General features: G+C 60.0%; 2 protein-coding genes across 4 annotated transcripts; one reads left to right on the plus strand and one right to left on the minus strand.

The window, feature by feature from the left end:
* Positions 1 to 2556: 2556 nt before the first annotated feature.
* Positions 2557 to 8903, minus strand: BAK1 (BCL2 antagonist/killer 1). Its single transcript, XM_047795033.1, has 6 exons — positions 8649 to 8903; positions 6735 to 6814; positions 5828 to 5963; positions 5362 to 5505; positions 3910 to 4090; positions 2557 to 3818 (listed from the first exon to the last, which is right to left on the minus strand). Exons 2-6 carry the CDS (start codon positions 6802 to 6804, stop codon positions 3714 to 3716), a joined length of 636 nt encoding a protein of 211 aa, XP_047650989.1. The 5' UTR covers positions 6805 to 6814; positions 8649 to 8903; the 3' UTR covers positions 2557 to 3713.
* On the plus strand, positions 7280 to 15042 carry LOC125135203 (putative gametogenetin-binding protein 1). Of its 3 annotated transcripts, none has more exons than XM_047795031.1 (7): positions 7280 to 7294; positions 11185 to 11300; positions 11726 to 11820; positions 11962 to 12109; positions 12930 to 13069; positions 14403 to 14549; positions 14787 to 15042. In XM_047795031.1, exons 3-7 carry the CDS (start codon positions 11812 to 11814, stop codon positions 14835 to 14837), a joined length of 495 nt encoding a protein of 164 aa, XP_047650987.1. In that variant the 5' UTR covers positions 7280 to 7294; positions 11185 to 11300; positions 11726 to 11811; the 3' UTR covers positions 14838 to 15042. The 3 variants fall into 3 exon arrangements, with proteins under 3 accessions (XP_047650987.1, XP_047650985.1, XP_047650986.1); XM_047795029.1 differs by lacking the exon at positions 7280 to 7294 and adding an exon at positions 9747 to 10696; XM_047795030.1 differs by lacking the exon at positions 7280 to 7294 and adding an exon at positions 9747 to 10696 and having other exon boundaries at positions 11974 to 12109.
* Positions 15043 to 16475: the final 1433 nt, after the last annotated feature.

Below are 16475 nucleotides of genomic sequence, written 5' to 3' on the forward strand. Positions count from 1 at the left end.
GAGCCGCTCCCGTGGCATATAGGAGGTTCCCAGGGTAGGGGTCTAATTGGAGCTGTAGCTGCCGGCCTACACCAGAGCCGCAGCAACTCGGGATCCACAGCTCATGGCAACGCCGGATCCTTAATCCACTGAGCAAGGCCAGGGATCGAACCCGCAACCTCATGGTTCCTAGTCAGATTCATTAACCACTGCGCCACGACGGGAACTCCTGGTGTTTACCTTTTTTTTTTTTTTTTTTTTTTTTAACAGCTGCACCTGCAGGCATTTGGAAGTTTCTGGGCTAGGATAGAATCGGAGCTGCAGCTGAGACCTCTGCCACAGCCACAGAAACCCCAGATCCGAGCCACATCTGTGACCTACACTGCTGCTGGAGGCAACACTGGATCCTTAAACACTAAGAAAGGTCAGGGATCCAAAGGACAGTATATCAGGTTCTTAACCCACTGAGCCACAGTGGGAATTCCTGGTGTTCATCTTTGTGTGTGTGTGTGTGTGTTTACATTTTTAACATGTTCAGCAATTGATGACAATGTCCCATAAACTGGGTTTTGCTGACCTTCTGGTCTTTGACATTTAGATACCTCCAGCAATCTTTGATAACTCCATTTTCTGTCTCTCTCTCACACACTCACACACCTGTTCTGCTTGGATTGAACTAAATCAGATTTTACAACTGTCTTTGATCTGGGCATGTACATCTGTGATGTGTACAACTGCAGCAGAATATTATGATTTTATTTATTTTAATTAATGAATTAATTTTCATTTATTTTAATACTATTCAGATGGTTAGGTCATAAAAACTTTTTCAAACAACGTTATGAGTAGTTTGGGCAAAGGGAGGATTTTCTCATTTGGATGGACACCCAGTGACCTAAAGCACATTTTCTTCAGAGGTGTTCAAACAGCAGACACATCAAGGTGACCTGCAGGGCAGGGGCGGGGAGGCGCTGGGCAGGTGTCTACACTGACCCTGAAAAGGCTGAGCTAGGACCCCGAACATGCCCCTCCCGTGGCTACTGACCCAGGAATCTAGCTAGACCTCTTCCGAGGAGACGAAGCTACAATTTCAGAAGAACCACGCATTTGGGGATGAATTGGATTGAACTTCCTCGGTGCCCGCAGAACCCGTTGCTCCCTGTCCCCTCACAGCCCCTGCCTCATTCTGTCCCTTCTAATATTACAGGCCTCACAACTCCGGAATTAGATTTCTGTTCTGGAAACTTCCTCCCGGCAGAAGGAAGGGTGGAGTGGAAGGAGCCGGCCTAGACACAGGCCCAAACCTTTTGGGGGTCCCTACGCCCTTCAGGATAGCCTTCCTACGCCCTCCCTACAAGGCAGAGGCCGCAGGTCCAGCCACTCCCCACCCGCCCCTTTCCAGGCCCCGCCGGGAGGGAGTGGGAGGGGATGCGAGGCTCCGCCCACAAGAGAGCGCTCGACGCCGCGGCGGCCATCTTGGACCCGGGCGGCCCGCCCCCCTCCCGCCCTCCTCAGCGCGGTCGCGCGGTAACTGACCGCCGGGCGGATGGGCGCCCCCCCATCCCCCAGCTCGAGGACGGGCTGGAGACTAACGGCTCCAGCCCCCACCTCTCCGGCCTGACCTCGAGCCAGTATCCTGGCGGCAAGGGCCAGCTCCCCACCCTTCCCATCTGATGACTCTGGGCAGGTACCTCAGTTTCCTTATCTGTAAAGTGGGAGTTTGAGGGCCCCCGCCGATCACAAGCCGAAAGGCCTGCTGGTTGGGCATGTGTGATCAGTTCTCGGCAGAAAGCCCGGCACGTAGTGTGTCCCATAAATGTTGTCTAGAACTTTAACGGCAGCAGATTGTGGGGTGGCGCTGGGGGTCCTGTGGCCACCACGGCTGCAGGGCCCTCTCCCTGGAACTGGGAGGACTCCGAAAACTTGGGTGGAGGGCCCAGGCGATTGGCAAGACGCCACCAGGGGTCAGGGGAGTGAAAGAGAAGCCCGAGTGCTTTAGGCCTTGCATGTGACCGTTCTGGAAGGGTGTCAGAAAACAGAGTGCCCCGGGCTGGAAAGACTTTGTCGATTTTGGAACATCTAAACGCCCCCGTGCTTGTTATTTTTATCCCCCTGGCTCAGTCCCCACAGGGACTCCCGTGCAGCACAGAACTAGAATGGAAAGCCCTGTGTGTGAGCTGTGGGGGACACTGTCCCAGCAGGAGACAAGCGTGACTGGTGGTCCCCTGAAGCGAGGAGGAAGTCAGGCCAGGCCTGTGGGGGTCCCCAGGCAGGTGCATCCCCTCCATGGGCTCTGCTGCCAGAGCCTAGCAGTTTGGAGACCCGTGACTTCTGTGGGGGTGGGAAACTTGCCTGGAACCCAAAGAGATGAGGGGAGTGACTGGAGAAGAGGCCAGAGAAGAGAGGGGCCTTCTGGGGGGCTGGAGAAGCTTGCCCAGCCCTCCAGGGGATCCTGGAGGCCCAAGATGAGACTTTATTCTCACTAAACCAGGTGAGAGCCAGCCATGCCCAGGTTCCCCCAAGCCAGTCTGACTGGAGAGAGGGGTAGCCCAGGAGACAGAAATGATCAAACGGGAGTGGGGGGGTTGCAGTTTATTTTCAGATACACTCAGAGGTTGGGCAGTGGCCAGCCCTCTCCAACTGCACCCCCTCCCTGCATTTAGTATAATCAAGAACTCCTTCCCCGCCACCTCCAAACCCCTGCAGTGCAAGGTAGACAGCCTGCTCCCCACGCCAGGGGCTTAAGCAGGTGTGCAGTGTGGCAGGTGGAGATTGGGGGTCGAGTTCAAGTTCACAGTTCCTCTAGCCACACCCCCGATTACACAGTGCCCTGGCCACAAGGGAGGGTCCCAACCCCAGGGTTCCTAGTGGTGTTCACAGCCCTCAAGATGAGCTCCCTACCCCTTTCCCTGATAGTAACAAACCTAAACCCTGCAGTCTGAGCAAGGCCCGTCCTCAGGACTGCAGCACCCAAGACCCCTGCCTGCCTTAGTTGGGGTGATGGGGACGGGGTGAACTTCATTTGTAGTGAATGGGGTGGGAGCAAGTAGGAACAGGTGAGGGTGGGGGACGGGGAGGACCTCAGGAGGCAGGCTTGGCAGGAGCTGATGGAGGGCTTCAGACAGCTCTGGTCTGCACCCCTGCCCCAGAATCCCTGAGTCCAACTGCAGTGGCAATGGGGGATGGAGGGATGGGGGGGAGGGGGGAAGTCCAGCAGCACCTCCCCGCCCCCCACCCTCCACCAGTCCTGTTCCCAGAGAATATGATATTCAGGAAGGGCCTGGGCTCCAGGCCCAACTCTCAGGCTCTGCCCTTCCCAAAGGGCAGAATCCTGGGGCAGAGCTGCTGCCGCCCCCCCCACCCCCCCAGCCATCCTAGCCTTGGGCAGAGTGCTGGGGATGGGCTGTCCTCCCAAGGGTATCAGGAAAAGCTAAAACTCCTTGGGGAGAAGTGGCTCCTGGCCTATCCCCCAAGTTATCAATCTCTCCACGCCCAGCAGATGGGCTAGGGGAGGGGTCACAGCCCCTCTGAGAGGGGCCCATTAGCACCACACAATGATGGGGCACCCCTGCAGCCTGACCGACTCCTTCATGGGGGCCTCCAATGCTGGGGTGCCCACTTGCTAAAGCTCCTGTACTCTTGCGGGGGGACCCCTGCAGGGGAGGAGGGGAGGGGATAAGGCTGGGCCAAAGTCCATAAAGGGGTCTCAGGACCCCAAAGGGCCCCTCTGGGAGTCATGACCTGAAGAATCTGCGTACCACAAACTGGCCCAGCAAAACCACAGCCAGAACTAGCAGCACGTTCCGGATGGGGCCATTTCCCAAATCCAGGGCTGCCACCTGCCAGGAGAGACAGAGTGGTCAGAGGGGGGTGGGCAGCAGGGCGGGGCTGGGACTGGGGCTGGGGCAGCTTCAACACCCAGGCACTCACCCAGCCACCCCTCTGCGCAATCCACCGGGCGATGCAGTGATGCAACATGAAGTCGGCCACAAAGCGGGTCACCTGGCCTAGGAAGCCGGTCAGGCCCCTCTGGTAGACGTACAGGGCCAGGCGGTAGCCAAAGCCCAGAAGAGCCACCACTCGGCCCCAGTTGATGCCACTCTCGAACAGGCTGCAGGCAGAGCATGGATACAATCAGCGGGGACCCCCAGAAAGCCCTCCAACCTGCTTCCCCTCTCACCCCTGGGACCTCATCCCCTCCCCCGGCTGGAAAGCAGAATGGCTGAGCCTGACCTCGATTTGGGAAGAGCCTGCGTCTCTGTGGGAGGAGGAAGCTCAGAGGGCAGGTGAGCAGATGCTGCTGTTGGGGTGCAGCCCCGGGGTTGGGGACGTGGAGGGCACAGAGCACAGGACAGAGCGAGCGGACAGAGGCCGCAGGGAGATTACCTGTGGGCGTTGCTGTGGCCTGGCAGCCCGAGGGACAGCAGAGAAAAAGGATAGAAGAGGAGTTAGGACAGGTCCCAGACTCACAGCAGAGTGGGTGGTGGCCTCTGAGGACACGGGCAGGATGTGTCAGCTCTGAGCACTAATTCTGCAGCTGTTGCCTACTCCTGCCTTCTCTCAGCCTTAAATCTACCTGAGATGAACCTCCTTACCCCAGATGCTAATAACAGCTAATGCCTTTGAGTGTAGACACTCTTCTCAGCATAGTCCCCCTATTTTATGGACCACAAAACTACAGGCTAGAAAGTTGCCCAAAGCCAGTAGATGGCACAGCCAAGATGTGATGCAGGCAGTTGGTCCCTTTAGCCACTGCAGATGGCTTGTCCAATGCCAGAGGACAGCATCTGGACACCATTTCTAGGACTAGCAACCTTACCATCTTTTTTTTTTTTTTTTTTTGGCTTTTTAGAGCCGCACATGGGCATATGGGATTTCCCAGGCTAGGGGTCAAATTGGAGCTGCAGCTGCTGGCCTACACCACTGCTACAGCAACACCAGATCTGAGCCGCATCTGCGGCCTACACCACAGCTCACGGCAACACTGGGTCCTTAACCCACTGAGCAAGGCCAGGGATCGAACCTGCATCCTCATGGATACTAGACGGGTTTGTTACCGCTGAGCCACGACGGGAACTCCAATCTTACCGTCTTTGGTATGAGTCATGAGTCCAAATCAGAAGGACAGCTATGTCCTTCTGGGGAGCTTTGGGGACAGTCCCACCCAAGCCCTCTACAGTCCTGACCTAAGCAGAGCTCACAGGCTGTGAGCTCAAGGGCTGTGACCTTATGCACCAAAGATCAGGCATCTGGGCCCTGAGTGAGCAGACAGGACAGTGAGCACATTTCCTGACAACAATGGAGGAGCGGGTGTGCCCCCAGGGGCAGGGCCCAGTTTGTTGGTGATGGCTCTGGCTCGGCAGGGGTGGTGGCCAGAGCTACCTGGAGGCGATCTTGGTGAAGTACTCATAGGCGTTTTCCGCTGTCGGCTGCAGGTGTTGCAGCATGGCCTGGAACTCCGAGTCGTATCGCCGGTTGATGTCGTCCCCAATGATGGCGAGCTGGCGGCCTACCTGCCCCATGGTGCTGGAGGAAGGTGAGGCAGCAGGTGAGCTGGCTGGCAGACAGGCAGTCCCGGGCCCTGGGCTCACGGCAAAGGGCTTCTGCCCAAGATGCCTCTGGCCCTGTGCACCCTGGCCTGCTGAGGCCCTGATGGGGTTCTCAGACAGGGAGCCAAGGGCCAGGGACAAGGTCCGAGACGGATGGGGCTGCAAGCCCAGATGAGAAAGGTGCAGCAGTGGGAGAAAGGAAGACCCCCCCAATCCCCCAGGTCGCTCAGCTCCCAGGGCTGCGTTTGAGCCTCGACCTCTCTAGAGGTGTCCCTGAGGGCCCAGGGGCTGCTGCTCACCTGCTAGGTTCTAGGGGCAGGGTGACCATCTCTGGGTCGGTGGGCGCAGCTGCCCCCTCGGCCTCCTGCTCCTGCTGATGGCGGTGAAAAACGTAGCTGCGGAAAACCTCCTCCGTGTCCCGGGCCACCTGCTCCTCTGAGGATCAAAGCCAAAGCTAGAGTCAGGGAGGGATGCTTTGGGGACGGTTGGTTCACTCTGCCTGTGGACAGAAGTGTCCCCGAGTGGTCTCTAGTTAACCCCTAGAGCTCACGCTGGCCTTTTACTCCTCACAGCCTTGTGCGGTGGGCGATCCCCAGTTTACAGATGGGGAACCCCAAATGTTTAGGTAACTGGACGAGGTCACACAGCTGGAGCCAGCAGTGCAGCCAGGATGTTACCCCAGCCAGCAGGGTCCCTCACTCACGGCTTAGGGAACATGGAGAACAAATGTGAGACTCTAGCCCAGAAATGTCTCATTGGGCAGCAGTGGCAGGGCTGGGACTGAGCCCAGAGTCCAGAGGATGGCCTGTGGTGGGTGGCCCTTGGGCAGAGGGAGGAGGGGCGGCCACCTGATCTCCCCCCAGAGTGGGACAGTCCCTATCCCTGTGAGGGCTGACTTGGTGAGTTCAGCTTAATTTCTCCCACTGCCCTCTCTACCCACTGCCCTGGTGGCACTGGGCCCTCCTGCTCACTCCCTGGCCCTTTCCAGCCGCCATTGCCCCCACCCCACCCCGCCCCCAGGCTTAACCTGGTGTGCACTTGGCTTCTGAGCCCACGGGCAACTGTGCTGGGTGGGAGATGCTTTGCCGCGTATCCCAGGTGAGTATTCAGGGGCAGGCGAGCCTGCTTTAAGTCCTGCCTGGCCTCTCCATCCTCACACATGGTCCTGGCGGTTATGGGATGGGTGAGAGGCAGCAAGATCCTTACCTGATGTGGACGAGGGGTCGGGCTCTCCACAGCCCTGGCTGGGGGGGCCTGGGCCTTGGCCGGATGCCATCTCTCAGGTCCTGGGGAGGGGTGAGAGAGCAGAGATGGGGTCAGAGCTGCCCAGAGGGAGGGCCCACTTCCGGAAGGCCCCCCTGCCCTAAGCACTTGCTGAGTATTTTCCTGGCAGTTCTTCAAGGGAGACGGGGTTGGGAAAGGCTAGCGGCCAAGATTCCCACCCTGGGGTCAGCCCCGGGAGGGGTGGGTCTCTGGTCGTGTTTCACCCCACTCCTGGGCCCGTGAGGTGAATTTCAGAGGCTGAGGTTCCTTCTGCTGCTCCCTCCCCAGCACACGCCTACGGCAGACTTGCCACCTTCCAGCCAGTGACCCATGAAGGCCAGCCCTGCAGGTCCCACTTCCCCTTGGCCAGTCAGAACACACCTGTTTTCCATGTCAGGCCTGTGAGCCGCAAACCCTCCTGAGTGCCTGTGGTAAACTTCCAGCACGTACAGAGGAGTCCTCCCCAGGGTGCCGGACACAGAGCACATTGACCTGACCACAGGGTAAGCACGGTCATACCCACTATCCAGGTGGGAAGAATGAGGCACAGAGAAGTCAGTGCCAAGGCCACGTGCTGGTCCAGGAGTCCGGTTGGTTGTCTGAGCTTCCAGGAGCCCATCCTCCACTCAACACTCGTTTTGGAACCCCCTGAGCAAGGCCAGGGATCGAACCCGTGTCCTGATGGATAGTAGTCGGGTTCGTTAACCGCTAAACCATGACGGGAACTCCTCGGATTTATTTCCCAGTTTATGGACCTCAGAGAGTGTCCTTTCCAGGGCAGCTTCCCCGTTTGCCTGTGCTCTTCCCACTCCCTTCTCACGGGGAGTTGAGAAAACTACATGCACCCCTTGCCCTCGGGTCTCCAGCCCCTACTCTCCTTTTTCACCCAGTTCTGGCTGCTGCCTGGGCTGCTCTGTAAACCCTCTGCAGAGGGAGTATTTCCTGGACATGAGCTGTTTCACTTTCAGTTTGCACCCCTTCACTTCCCTCCACCCCAAAGCTGCCTCCATCACCCAGGCAGAGGTCCCTCCTCCCGCCCCAGGGAGGCCCCTCCCTGCCCTGGGCCAGCTCCCTGGGAGGACCAGTGCACCCTCCCGGCCCACCCCTCCCTCTCAGGCCTGGGGCTACTTTCGAAAGCAGCAGAGAGAAGGGTGGGGACGGTCCGGACCACCTGTGCCTCCCCTCCTCCACCCAGTGCCACCTGGGGAGGACAAACCTTGGCCTGGCATGCACCCATCCCAGCAGCTTCCTCCTGAACAAGGTGCCCTTCTGGCTCCCTTGGTGCCCCCAGGACTGCAGGGCTGGAGGATGCTGACAGCACCCCTGCCACCCTCGGGCTCAGAGCTGGGGAGAAGTTGGCGCCGCAGAGCAGCCCCAAGGCCCCAGGCCTTGCTGATCTGGGTCTACCCCTGCCCCCTCCAAGCGCCTGACTTCCTGGTACTCTGAGTTCCCCACTTGTGGGGTCTGCCCAGGGGAGGAGGGTGGCCAGGATGCTTCCCCAGGGGAAGTGCCTGACTCTAGACCGCTCTTAGGTCTCCTGGGGCAGCAGGGAGGCTGTGAAAGTTCTCCCCGTGCCCTTGACCTTGGCTCTGACCTCCCCCCCATCCCCCAGACTGCTAAAGAGCCTGGTTCTTTGACACCCGATTCTCAGGCCCCTAGGGCCAGGGTGAGAGGGGAAGCTGCCTGAGGGGTGGCCAGAGGGAGCCCCGGGTGGATCAGACCCCCAACAGGGCTCGGTGGAGTCCCGGGGGTTGGGGGGAGCCTGGGGCCTCCCCCCCCAGCCCCCTGCCTCCCTCACCTACCCCCGGCCCGGAGCTCCCAGGCGTGGGGAGCACAGGCGGGACCCTCCCGGCTTACCTGCCCAGACCCTGGCCCAGGCCTGGGTTGGCTCAGCAGGGCGGAGGCCGGTGATCCCAGTGGCCAGTGGCCACTCCCAGGGTAAGGTACCCAGGCTCGGCCTCCAGAGACGGGCGCCAGTGAGTTCCTGGTGTCAGGATGCAGCCTGGGCTGGCCCCAGCGCGGCCTTCAGGACCCGCGAGGCTTTGGCGATCATAGAGGTGCCGGCGGCTCCCGCTCCAATCAGCTCCCTCTAGAGGAAGTTGCTCTGCGGCCGCCGGATGCAGCCGCTGAAGCCTGCAGCGCGGGGCTGGGGCTGGGCTCAGGGCGGAGAGCGCGGCTCCCACCCCTGCCGAGTGTCCCCACCCACAGCTTTTCCCACCCTGGTTCCCTGTCCTCCTCCTTGATCTTGCCCCACTTCTGTCAGTCGGTATCAGCAAGAAAGCCAGGCTGGTGAAGTTTGTGAAGCCCTGCTGTGTGCTGGGCACTTTATTTTATTATTATTATTATTATTTTCGTCTTTTTGCTATTTCTTGGGCCACTCCTGCGGCATATGGAGGTTCCCAGGCTAGGGGTACAATCGGAGCTGTAGCCACTGGCCTACGACAGAGCCACAGCAACACGGGATCCAAGCCTCGTCTGCGACCTACACCACAGCTCACGGCAATGCCGGATCCTTAACCCACTGAGCAAGGGCAGGGACCAAACCCGCAACCTCATGGTTCCTAGTCGGATTCGTTAACCACTGCGCCACGACGGGAACTCCAGTGCTGGGCACTTTAAACCAGCCTCACTGAACGGTCTCAACCACCCTTGGAAGTAGGTGCAGTGACCACATCCATTTTACAGATGAACGAACTGGGACTCGGCTGCTTTAAGGAACCTCCGACAAGGTCACTGAGCGGGGTTTATAATCAGGCATGTAAGTGCCATGGGCATAATAAGATGAAATTGAGATTCCACGGAGTTCCCATTGTGGCTCAGCAGGTTAAGAACCCGACTAGTATCCATGAGGATATGGGTTTGATCCCTGGCCTTGCTCAGTGGGCTAAGGATCCTGCATTGCTGGGGCTGTGGCATAGGCCAGCAGCTGCAGCTCCGATTCAACCCCTAGCCTGGGAACCTCCATGTGCCACAGGTACGGCCCTAAAAAAAAACAAAAAAGATTGAGGTTCCACGTACAGTTGAGGCCTGTGTACCAAGCTCCTCAATGGCTGCGGAGGTAGAAACCCTGCAGGTGATAGGCAGGTAGATGTGAACATGCAGAGGGCCGATGAGACTGGCTGTGAAGGGAGGGGTGGGAGGACACACACTCCCACCCTCCTGGACCAGCAGCCACAGCCAGAGGAGGACAGGCTGTGGGGAGAGCTGTGTGCCCCATTCTCAGAGTTGGGGTCCCCACCTCTGCATCTCCTGGAGCCTCGCCAACCCCCACCCTCGGGGTGCTGCATTGACACCCCCACCCCCACCCCCGGGCACACTCTGCCCCCACCCCCAACCCGCCTTCGCCTTCTAGAACTCTGGGAAGTTTCTAACCCCCTCTGTTCTTAAGCAGTTGGTCTCAGTAGCTGCTGCGGCCCTTCCCTCTTGAGTCAGGTCCCCTTCAGGATGGAGGCCCCAGCCCCAACCCCTCAGGCCCATAATCTGGGCCGCTCGTCCATGTTCCGCCTTTTCCGTAGCCTGGTGGGGGGCAAGGGCAGCCCAAAGAGCTCAGACCAGGCCCTGGTGGGGGGTCAGCCGTGCCCCTTGCAAGAGCAGGACGCCACCCCCCTGATGACTGGCTGTCAGGGAGCAGCGGGGCAGAAGGAATCCTGGCCACCTGCCTCGCTGCCCTGTACCCTCGCTGTGGCCCTGCCACGAACTAGTCCCTCGGGGCTGGAGCTAGGGGATGCGGGGGCCCAGACCCCCACCCCTGTGCAGGTCCTGAGGGTGGTGGCCCGGGGTGTAGAAGTAAGGTCAGATCCACGCAGAGGAGGCCAGGAGGCGCTGGGCAGCCTGTCTGAGATGGACGAAAGGGAAGAGGAGGAGGTGGCAGGGGCGGCCTTGGGGGACCCGGGGTCCTCAGACAGGTGAGAGGTGGGCTCTGGGCGGCAGGGACCTGGGAGCCTCCTGGAAGGCAGAAGGGAGGGTGTGGGCCTGAGCTGGGAGGGTCCGAATGGGGGAAGGACTGGAGAGGTGGGGGTGGGGAAGCAGACTGGGTCCTCCACCAGTGAGGGCTTGGGGATGGAGGTCCCCAAAGGACAGGAGGACAGGCCGGGCCCTGGGAAGGGTGTGTGTAGGGTGAGCAGGGTCCCAGTGCTCCCCAGCTCCTTTATGGCCCCCTCCCCTGCCTCCCCTCCCCCTTCTTCTGGTTTCCAAGTTCACTTGGACTTGGCGCCCCTCCCTTTACTTTGGGGGAGCATCGTCATCTCTCTGATGGACCCCAGAGGGCTGTGCAGGAGGGGGGAGTAGGCTAAGCGGGGCCTGTGGGAGAACCTTGGGGTGGGGGCTTAGGGGGGCTTTCACCGCATCTCTGGGCTGCACCTGCCACCTCCACCTGACTGTGCTTTGGGATCAGGGGCCGCTTTGCCCAAGCCTTGGAGGTGGATCAAGGATGCCTGCAGAGGGCTGCGGGGCCACTGGAAGTCAGCCCCAAGGCCTTGGCCAGAGAGGAGGAGGAGTGTCTGCTTGACGGTGAGTGTGGCGGCCACAGGCAGGGGAGGTACCAGACATGGACAGAATTGACTCCTCTGGGCACAGGGCCCAGAAGGGCAGGAGCAATCTGAGGGAAGGCCAGAGGTAGGCAGCCTGGGTCTGAGTCCCAGCGCCACTAGGCCAAGCTGTGTGATGGCAGCAAGTCGCTCGGCTTTTCGGTGCCTCAGTTTCCTCATCTGTAAAATGGGACTAGAACTGCTTATTTCAGCAGGCAGCTGCAAGGATCAAATGAGAAGTTCTCTGAGAAGCGCCCAGAACTGTGCCTGGCACACAGCAGGTGTTTGCTTAAGAAAACAGGGAAACCACACCCTCAGCTCAGCCCTCCTCATGCCTCTGTGGCCTGGGCCAGGCCTGGGCTGCCTCTCACTTCTGTCCACCTGTCAGTGACCACCACCCCTCCACAGGAGAACTCAGGCTGGCCTCCTCGAAGGTGGGGGCAACGCCATGGAGCCGCCTCCTCAGCTTGTACAAGCAGCTTCAGAAGTCAGCCATGACCAAGGTCTGTGCAGCCGGCTAGGGTGGGGGTGGGGGACCTTCTGAGAGCTGCCATCCTGCCTGCTTTCTGTTTAAGGTCAGGGTGGGGGTGGGGCTGGACTTGGGGACCCCCTCCTCACCTGCTCAGCCCCTGGCACACCCTCAGTTTCCTCTCAAGGAAGTCTCGCCCCAGGAGGACAAAGACATAGAGGAGGAAATGGAGGACGATGACAGTTCCTTCAAGTTCTGTGTCCCAGGCATCGTCACCCTCCCGTCGCCGCTGCGTAAGCCTTTTAGATCGTCAGATACACTAGGTAAGAGTGGTGCCCCCAGCCCATCCAAACAGCTCCCAGATGGCCCTCTGTGGCCGCGGCTCGTGGGTGCGATACCGGTTCCTACCACCAGGTGGTAGCAGAGGACCTAAGATGACCACTGGGGCCGGGGGACAGGTGTGCAGCGGGTCTGGAGGTCCACCTAGGGCTGCCTGGGGTCCTCCTCCCTCAGGGTTTGGGTAGGGAGTGGTGGGGAGTGGGGTGGGTTGTGACTAGGGCTGTGGCTCTTTGAGCACCACACTTCCCCAGCTGGGAATCCTGACTCCAGTAGCCACCTCTGTCCGTGGTTCTCTCATCATGCATGCACTGCTGTGACAGTGCCCAGAAGGCCCCCTGTCCTATTGCAGCCCCCTTGCTGATTATAGCCAGTACTGTGGGCCAGACTCTATTCCAAGCACTCTCCATGAAGTAATGTATTTTAACTTTTAGGTAGGTCCTGTTACGGTCTTCACTTCCCTGTAAGGAAAATGGGGTACAGAGAGGCTAAGTAGCTTGTCCAAGAACACACAGCTAGTAAGTGGCAGAGCTGACACAGGAACCCAGGCAGTTTGGGTTGTTCCAGATACATGCTCCGGAATCAGTGGCTGGAAGGGTTGTGGGGGTGTGTGGACAGATGTCACCCACACACCCGGGGAGGCAAGGAAAGAGACTCTTGCAGCCAGAGGGAGCCATGGGAAGTGAGTTTTCTGGGGCAGGCAGGGCAGTGGGAAAGTGGAGGTCTGGCTGGAGATGAGGGAGCTGGAGCCATGTCCTCTTCCTTCCCCCACTCCTACCTGCCCCATGCTGAGCTCTCTGCTCTCAGGTTTTGTGGAGTCAGAGTTAAAGAAGCTTCTGGTAGTACAGCGGGAGTCCCGCCTCTGGAAGACAGACAGCCCCGAGGGCTGGGAGCTGCTGGCCCAGTCAGAAGTCACCCTGGAGGAGGCGGGCATTGTGGACAGCCAGGTATTTGGCCCCTCCGAGCCCACAGCCCGCTGAGGGCCCTGGGGAAGTGGGCAGGAGGCCTCCCACCTCCTCAGGCCTCTGGACTGATTCCCTCTGGGTGGCCCGGGCATGCACAGCTCTCCATCAGTCGCTCACTTGGCCTGGGGTCCACGGGTCTGCTTTTAAAGCTTCCCTGCCACCCACTGGCCATGTGGCCTGTTCCCTCAGCTCCACAATGGGCTTTGTCCAGGTGCCTTCGTGGCTTTCCTGCACATCTGTCTTAATGTTGCTCTTCTGTTTTCTGTCCGGTTGACGCCTGTGCCCATGCCTGCGAATACACGCAGGTGCTTGGGAGTCCCCCACTGGGTCACCCCAAGGACCTTTCAGCCCACCCTCCTTGACACTGGCCCATCCCAGCTTCTGTTGATGAAAAATGCCTCCGTGTCCTTTGGCAAAATTTCTATTCATTCTTCAGCTCATCCTTTCGTTCAGCGGGCTTTGGCCCCTGCCAGTCTGTGTAGTTCACAAAGGAAGGGGCAAAGTCTTTAGCCAAGTCCCTGCTCTGGCACCAACTTGCCCTGTGACTTCGTTTCTTTCCTTTTTTTTTTTTTTTTTAATGGCCGCACCCACGGCATATGGAGGTTCCCAGGCTAGGGGTCCAGTCGGAGCTGTAGCCACTAGCCTATGCCACAGCCATAGCCACAGCAACTCGGGATCTGAGCCATGTCTGGGATCCCAGCTCACGGCAATGCCAGATCCTTAACCCACTGAGCGAGGCCAGGGATGGAACCCGAATCCTCATGGATACTAGTCAGGTTCATTACCTCTGAGCCATGACAGGAACTTCCTGTGGTTTGGTTTCTTTACCAGAAAAGGGGATTGTTGGAGGATCAGAAGAGCTGAAGAATGACTGGCAACCTCAAGGACACTCCAGGGTTAGGGGTCACATCCACACTCTGGGGGTTGCGCACATCAGAAATACTTGCCTACCAGGCACCGGCAGGCAGCCCTCCCATCATCTGCCTGCCGTGTCACAGGGTGGCCACCTCACCCTAAAGCCACGCAGGTTGTGGCTTGGCAGGACCCCTGCTTTTGCCTCTTCCTGCCAAAGGGATCTCTCCCCCCTCCCCCCTCCAAAACAGCCCCCTGACCCCCAGCTGACCTGTCTCAGGGCCTCCAGTCCTGGGGTAGCCTGAGAAGCCCTGAGGACCCCCAGGGAGTTTCTGGGTGGCAGGTGGGAGCCAGGTGCAGTCCTGGCTTGGGGACAGAGCAGCCTCAAGAATGTCTTCCTCCTGTGGGTGTTTCGAGGGTCCGGCCTCATCAGCACCTCCACTCTCTCCTTATCTGCCCCCAGGGACACCAAGTGGAGGGAGAAGGAAGCCACCTCCCAGCCTTTGGGGAATGCTGGGGACCTGGGGGCAGGATGCTGAGGCAGCAGAAGCAGCACCCCAGGCTGGAGGGCAGGGTGCGGAGCCCCCTTGGTGTGGCTTCCAGGACAGAGGTGAGGGAGGGGACCCCAGGCTGGAGGGAGAAGGGCACCTCCGTCCCCTGCGGGGGAGGCGGTGCAGGGCAGGTGGGCCCGCAGGGCAGGGACGGGCCACTGTGGGCACCTGGGGGAGGGCCTGGGGAGGTGGCCTTGGGGTGCTTGTCTTGGGGAAGGTGGGAAGGTTCTGGAGGCTGAGCTGGGAGGGGGAGCCCAGGGAGGCCAAGGCATCTTCCTCCCTGGCTCTGCCCCCAGCACCTGCTCCTGGACGAGATGGACGAGATGGAAAACTGGCTTCCAGAGTGAAGCTGGGGCCACCGTGCCTGCCCTACCCCAAACCGCTGCCCTGGGGAATGTCGCCCCTCCTCACAGGGCCGGTCAGAGAGCCCTGGGGCCAAGGGGTCTTAAGATACATGGTGTTCCTGTGTCTGCAGGGTGGGCCTGCACAGCATACTCTCCCCACCTATCAGACCCAGGCCTCGGATGTTCAAATAAAACTGTTTGACTTTGGCCTCCTTGGCTGCCTGTCTGGGCCCCGCCCCCACCCACAACCTGGGGACAAGCTCAATTCCTGCCGGGTCTCCATCTAGTCTAATGGCCCAGGTTTGGTGCACCTGGCCTGGGGGCGGGGAGCCTTGCGGCCACAAGACCTGCCCCTCCTGCCTAAGTTCCTCAGAGGGAGGATCCGGGAATTCTCCTACAGGAAGTCCCTGCCCAGCCAGTACAGGGACAAAGCCAGGAAAGCAGCCCTGGGGCCATGGGAACCTGCCTCAGGCTGGGCTGGGGGCAGGTGAGGGGTCCCTGCCAGGCGCAGTGCCAGGCACCTCTGGGGATCTGGGCGGAGGCGTCTGGAGGGCCCAGGTCTGCCCAGGCCCAGAAGCAACCTGGCTTTGTTGGGATCCAGTGGGAGGGTGGGCCCTGCCCAGCTTAGACACCTGGAGGTCCTGCTGGCTCCTGGTAGGACCCTGGTGCCTTTGGTCCCCCGCTGGTCCAGGCCCTGAGTCTCCACACACGTGCGAGAGCTCGCATCGCCTGCCCAACTCCTATCAGCACAACTGCTGTGCACAGAAGCTGGCCTGGCTTCCCCATGGGGCCCCCTCTGGGTCTAGCCCTTGGCCTGTGGCAGAGCTGAAGTTCAGTGTCAGAGCAGGCAGCCACTCTGAATTATTACTGTGATTGGTCCCAACAGCTCTCGGGTGGGCAGATGGCCTTGCTTGGGGTTGGGGGAGGGAACTCCAGCAACCTGGCCTCCTGCCGCAGCTCTGCCCAGCCTAGCGAGGGTGGGGGGTCCCGGCCAGCCGCTGGGGCGGGGGGTAGGGGGAGACCTGGAGAAGGTAGTGATTCACACGTGGGCTGGGGCTTCTTTTTCTCCTGGGCTTCCCGGTCAGCCCCCACCCCCTGGAATCCTTGACTCAGGCTCTGAGGTGGAGCTGGTGGAAGGGCCCATCTGGACGGTCCCCTGAGTCAGCCGGGAGCAGCCTTGTGACCATATGACTCACCTGTGCCCTGATTACTTCCTCCCAGAGTCTCAGCTGTTGGGAAGGGGGAGCTGTGGAGGGAGGCCTGTGGGCTCCCTGGTTGCGCATAGACTCCATGGAGAGGGGGCCTCTCTGCCTTCCCCCTTCCTAATGGACCCCCAGACCCGCTGCCAGCCACACCTGGGCTGGAGGGGGTCTCCGGGCCGCCCCCTGCCCCGTTGCCTCCTGGGTGGGGCCAGCCAGCAGCTCCTGGGCACCAGCAGGCAGCAAGTGAGCCACATGGCCACTCAGAGAGAGCATCTCATCCTCGGACCCCACAAGGTTGGAGCTGCCGGGGGTGAGGGGAACTGCTCCTCTCTGCTCCTCTTCCCTTGCTGTCGAGGGAAGCTCATGGCTCCTCCTTGTCCCTCCCACCCCCTATTCCTACAAAACTAGGGGTAGGAAGGTCCAAGGCTGGGGGGCGATG

Source organism: Phacochoerus africanus, chromosome 9, assembly GCF_016906955.1.
Source record: "Phacochoerus africanus isolate WHEZ1 chromosome 9, ROS_Pafr_v1, whole genome shotgun sequence".
Classification (NCBI taxonomy): domain Eukaryota; kingdom Metazoa; phylum Chordata; class Mammalia; order Artiodactyla; family Suidae; genus Phacochoerus; species Phacochoerus africanus.

Excerpts from the sequence above, each read along its gene's own strand:
- BAK1 (XM_047795033.1), bottom strand. The coding sequence starts at position 6,804 with ATGGCATCCGGCCAAGGCCCAGGCCCCCCCAGCCAGGGCTGTGGAGAG. Across the intron at positions 5,964-6,734 it reads CGACCCCTCGTCCACATCAG|AGGAGCAGGTGGCCCGGGAC; the intron begins GTAAGGATCTTG and ends TTTGATCCTCAG. Across the intron at positions 3,819-3,909 it reads TTGCGCAGAGGGGTGGCTGG|GTGGCAGCCCTGGATTTGGG; the intron begins GTGAGTGCCTGG and ends CTCTCCTGGCAG.
- LOC125135203 (XM_047795029.1), top strand. The coding sequence starts at position 10,236 with ATGGAGGCCCCAGCCCCAACCCCTCAGGCCCATAATCTGGGCCGCTCG. Across the intron at positions 11,821-11,961 it reads AGAAGTCAGCCATGACCAAG|TTTCCTCTCAAGGAAGTCTC; the intron begins GTCTGTGCAGCC and ends GCACACCCTCAG. Across the intron at positions 14,550-14,786 it reads GTGTGGCTTCCAGGACAGAG|CACCTGCTCCTGGACGAGAT; the intron begins GTGAGGGAGGGG and ends CTCTGCCCCCAG.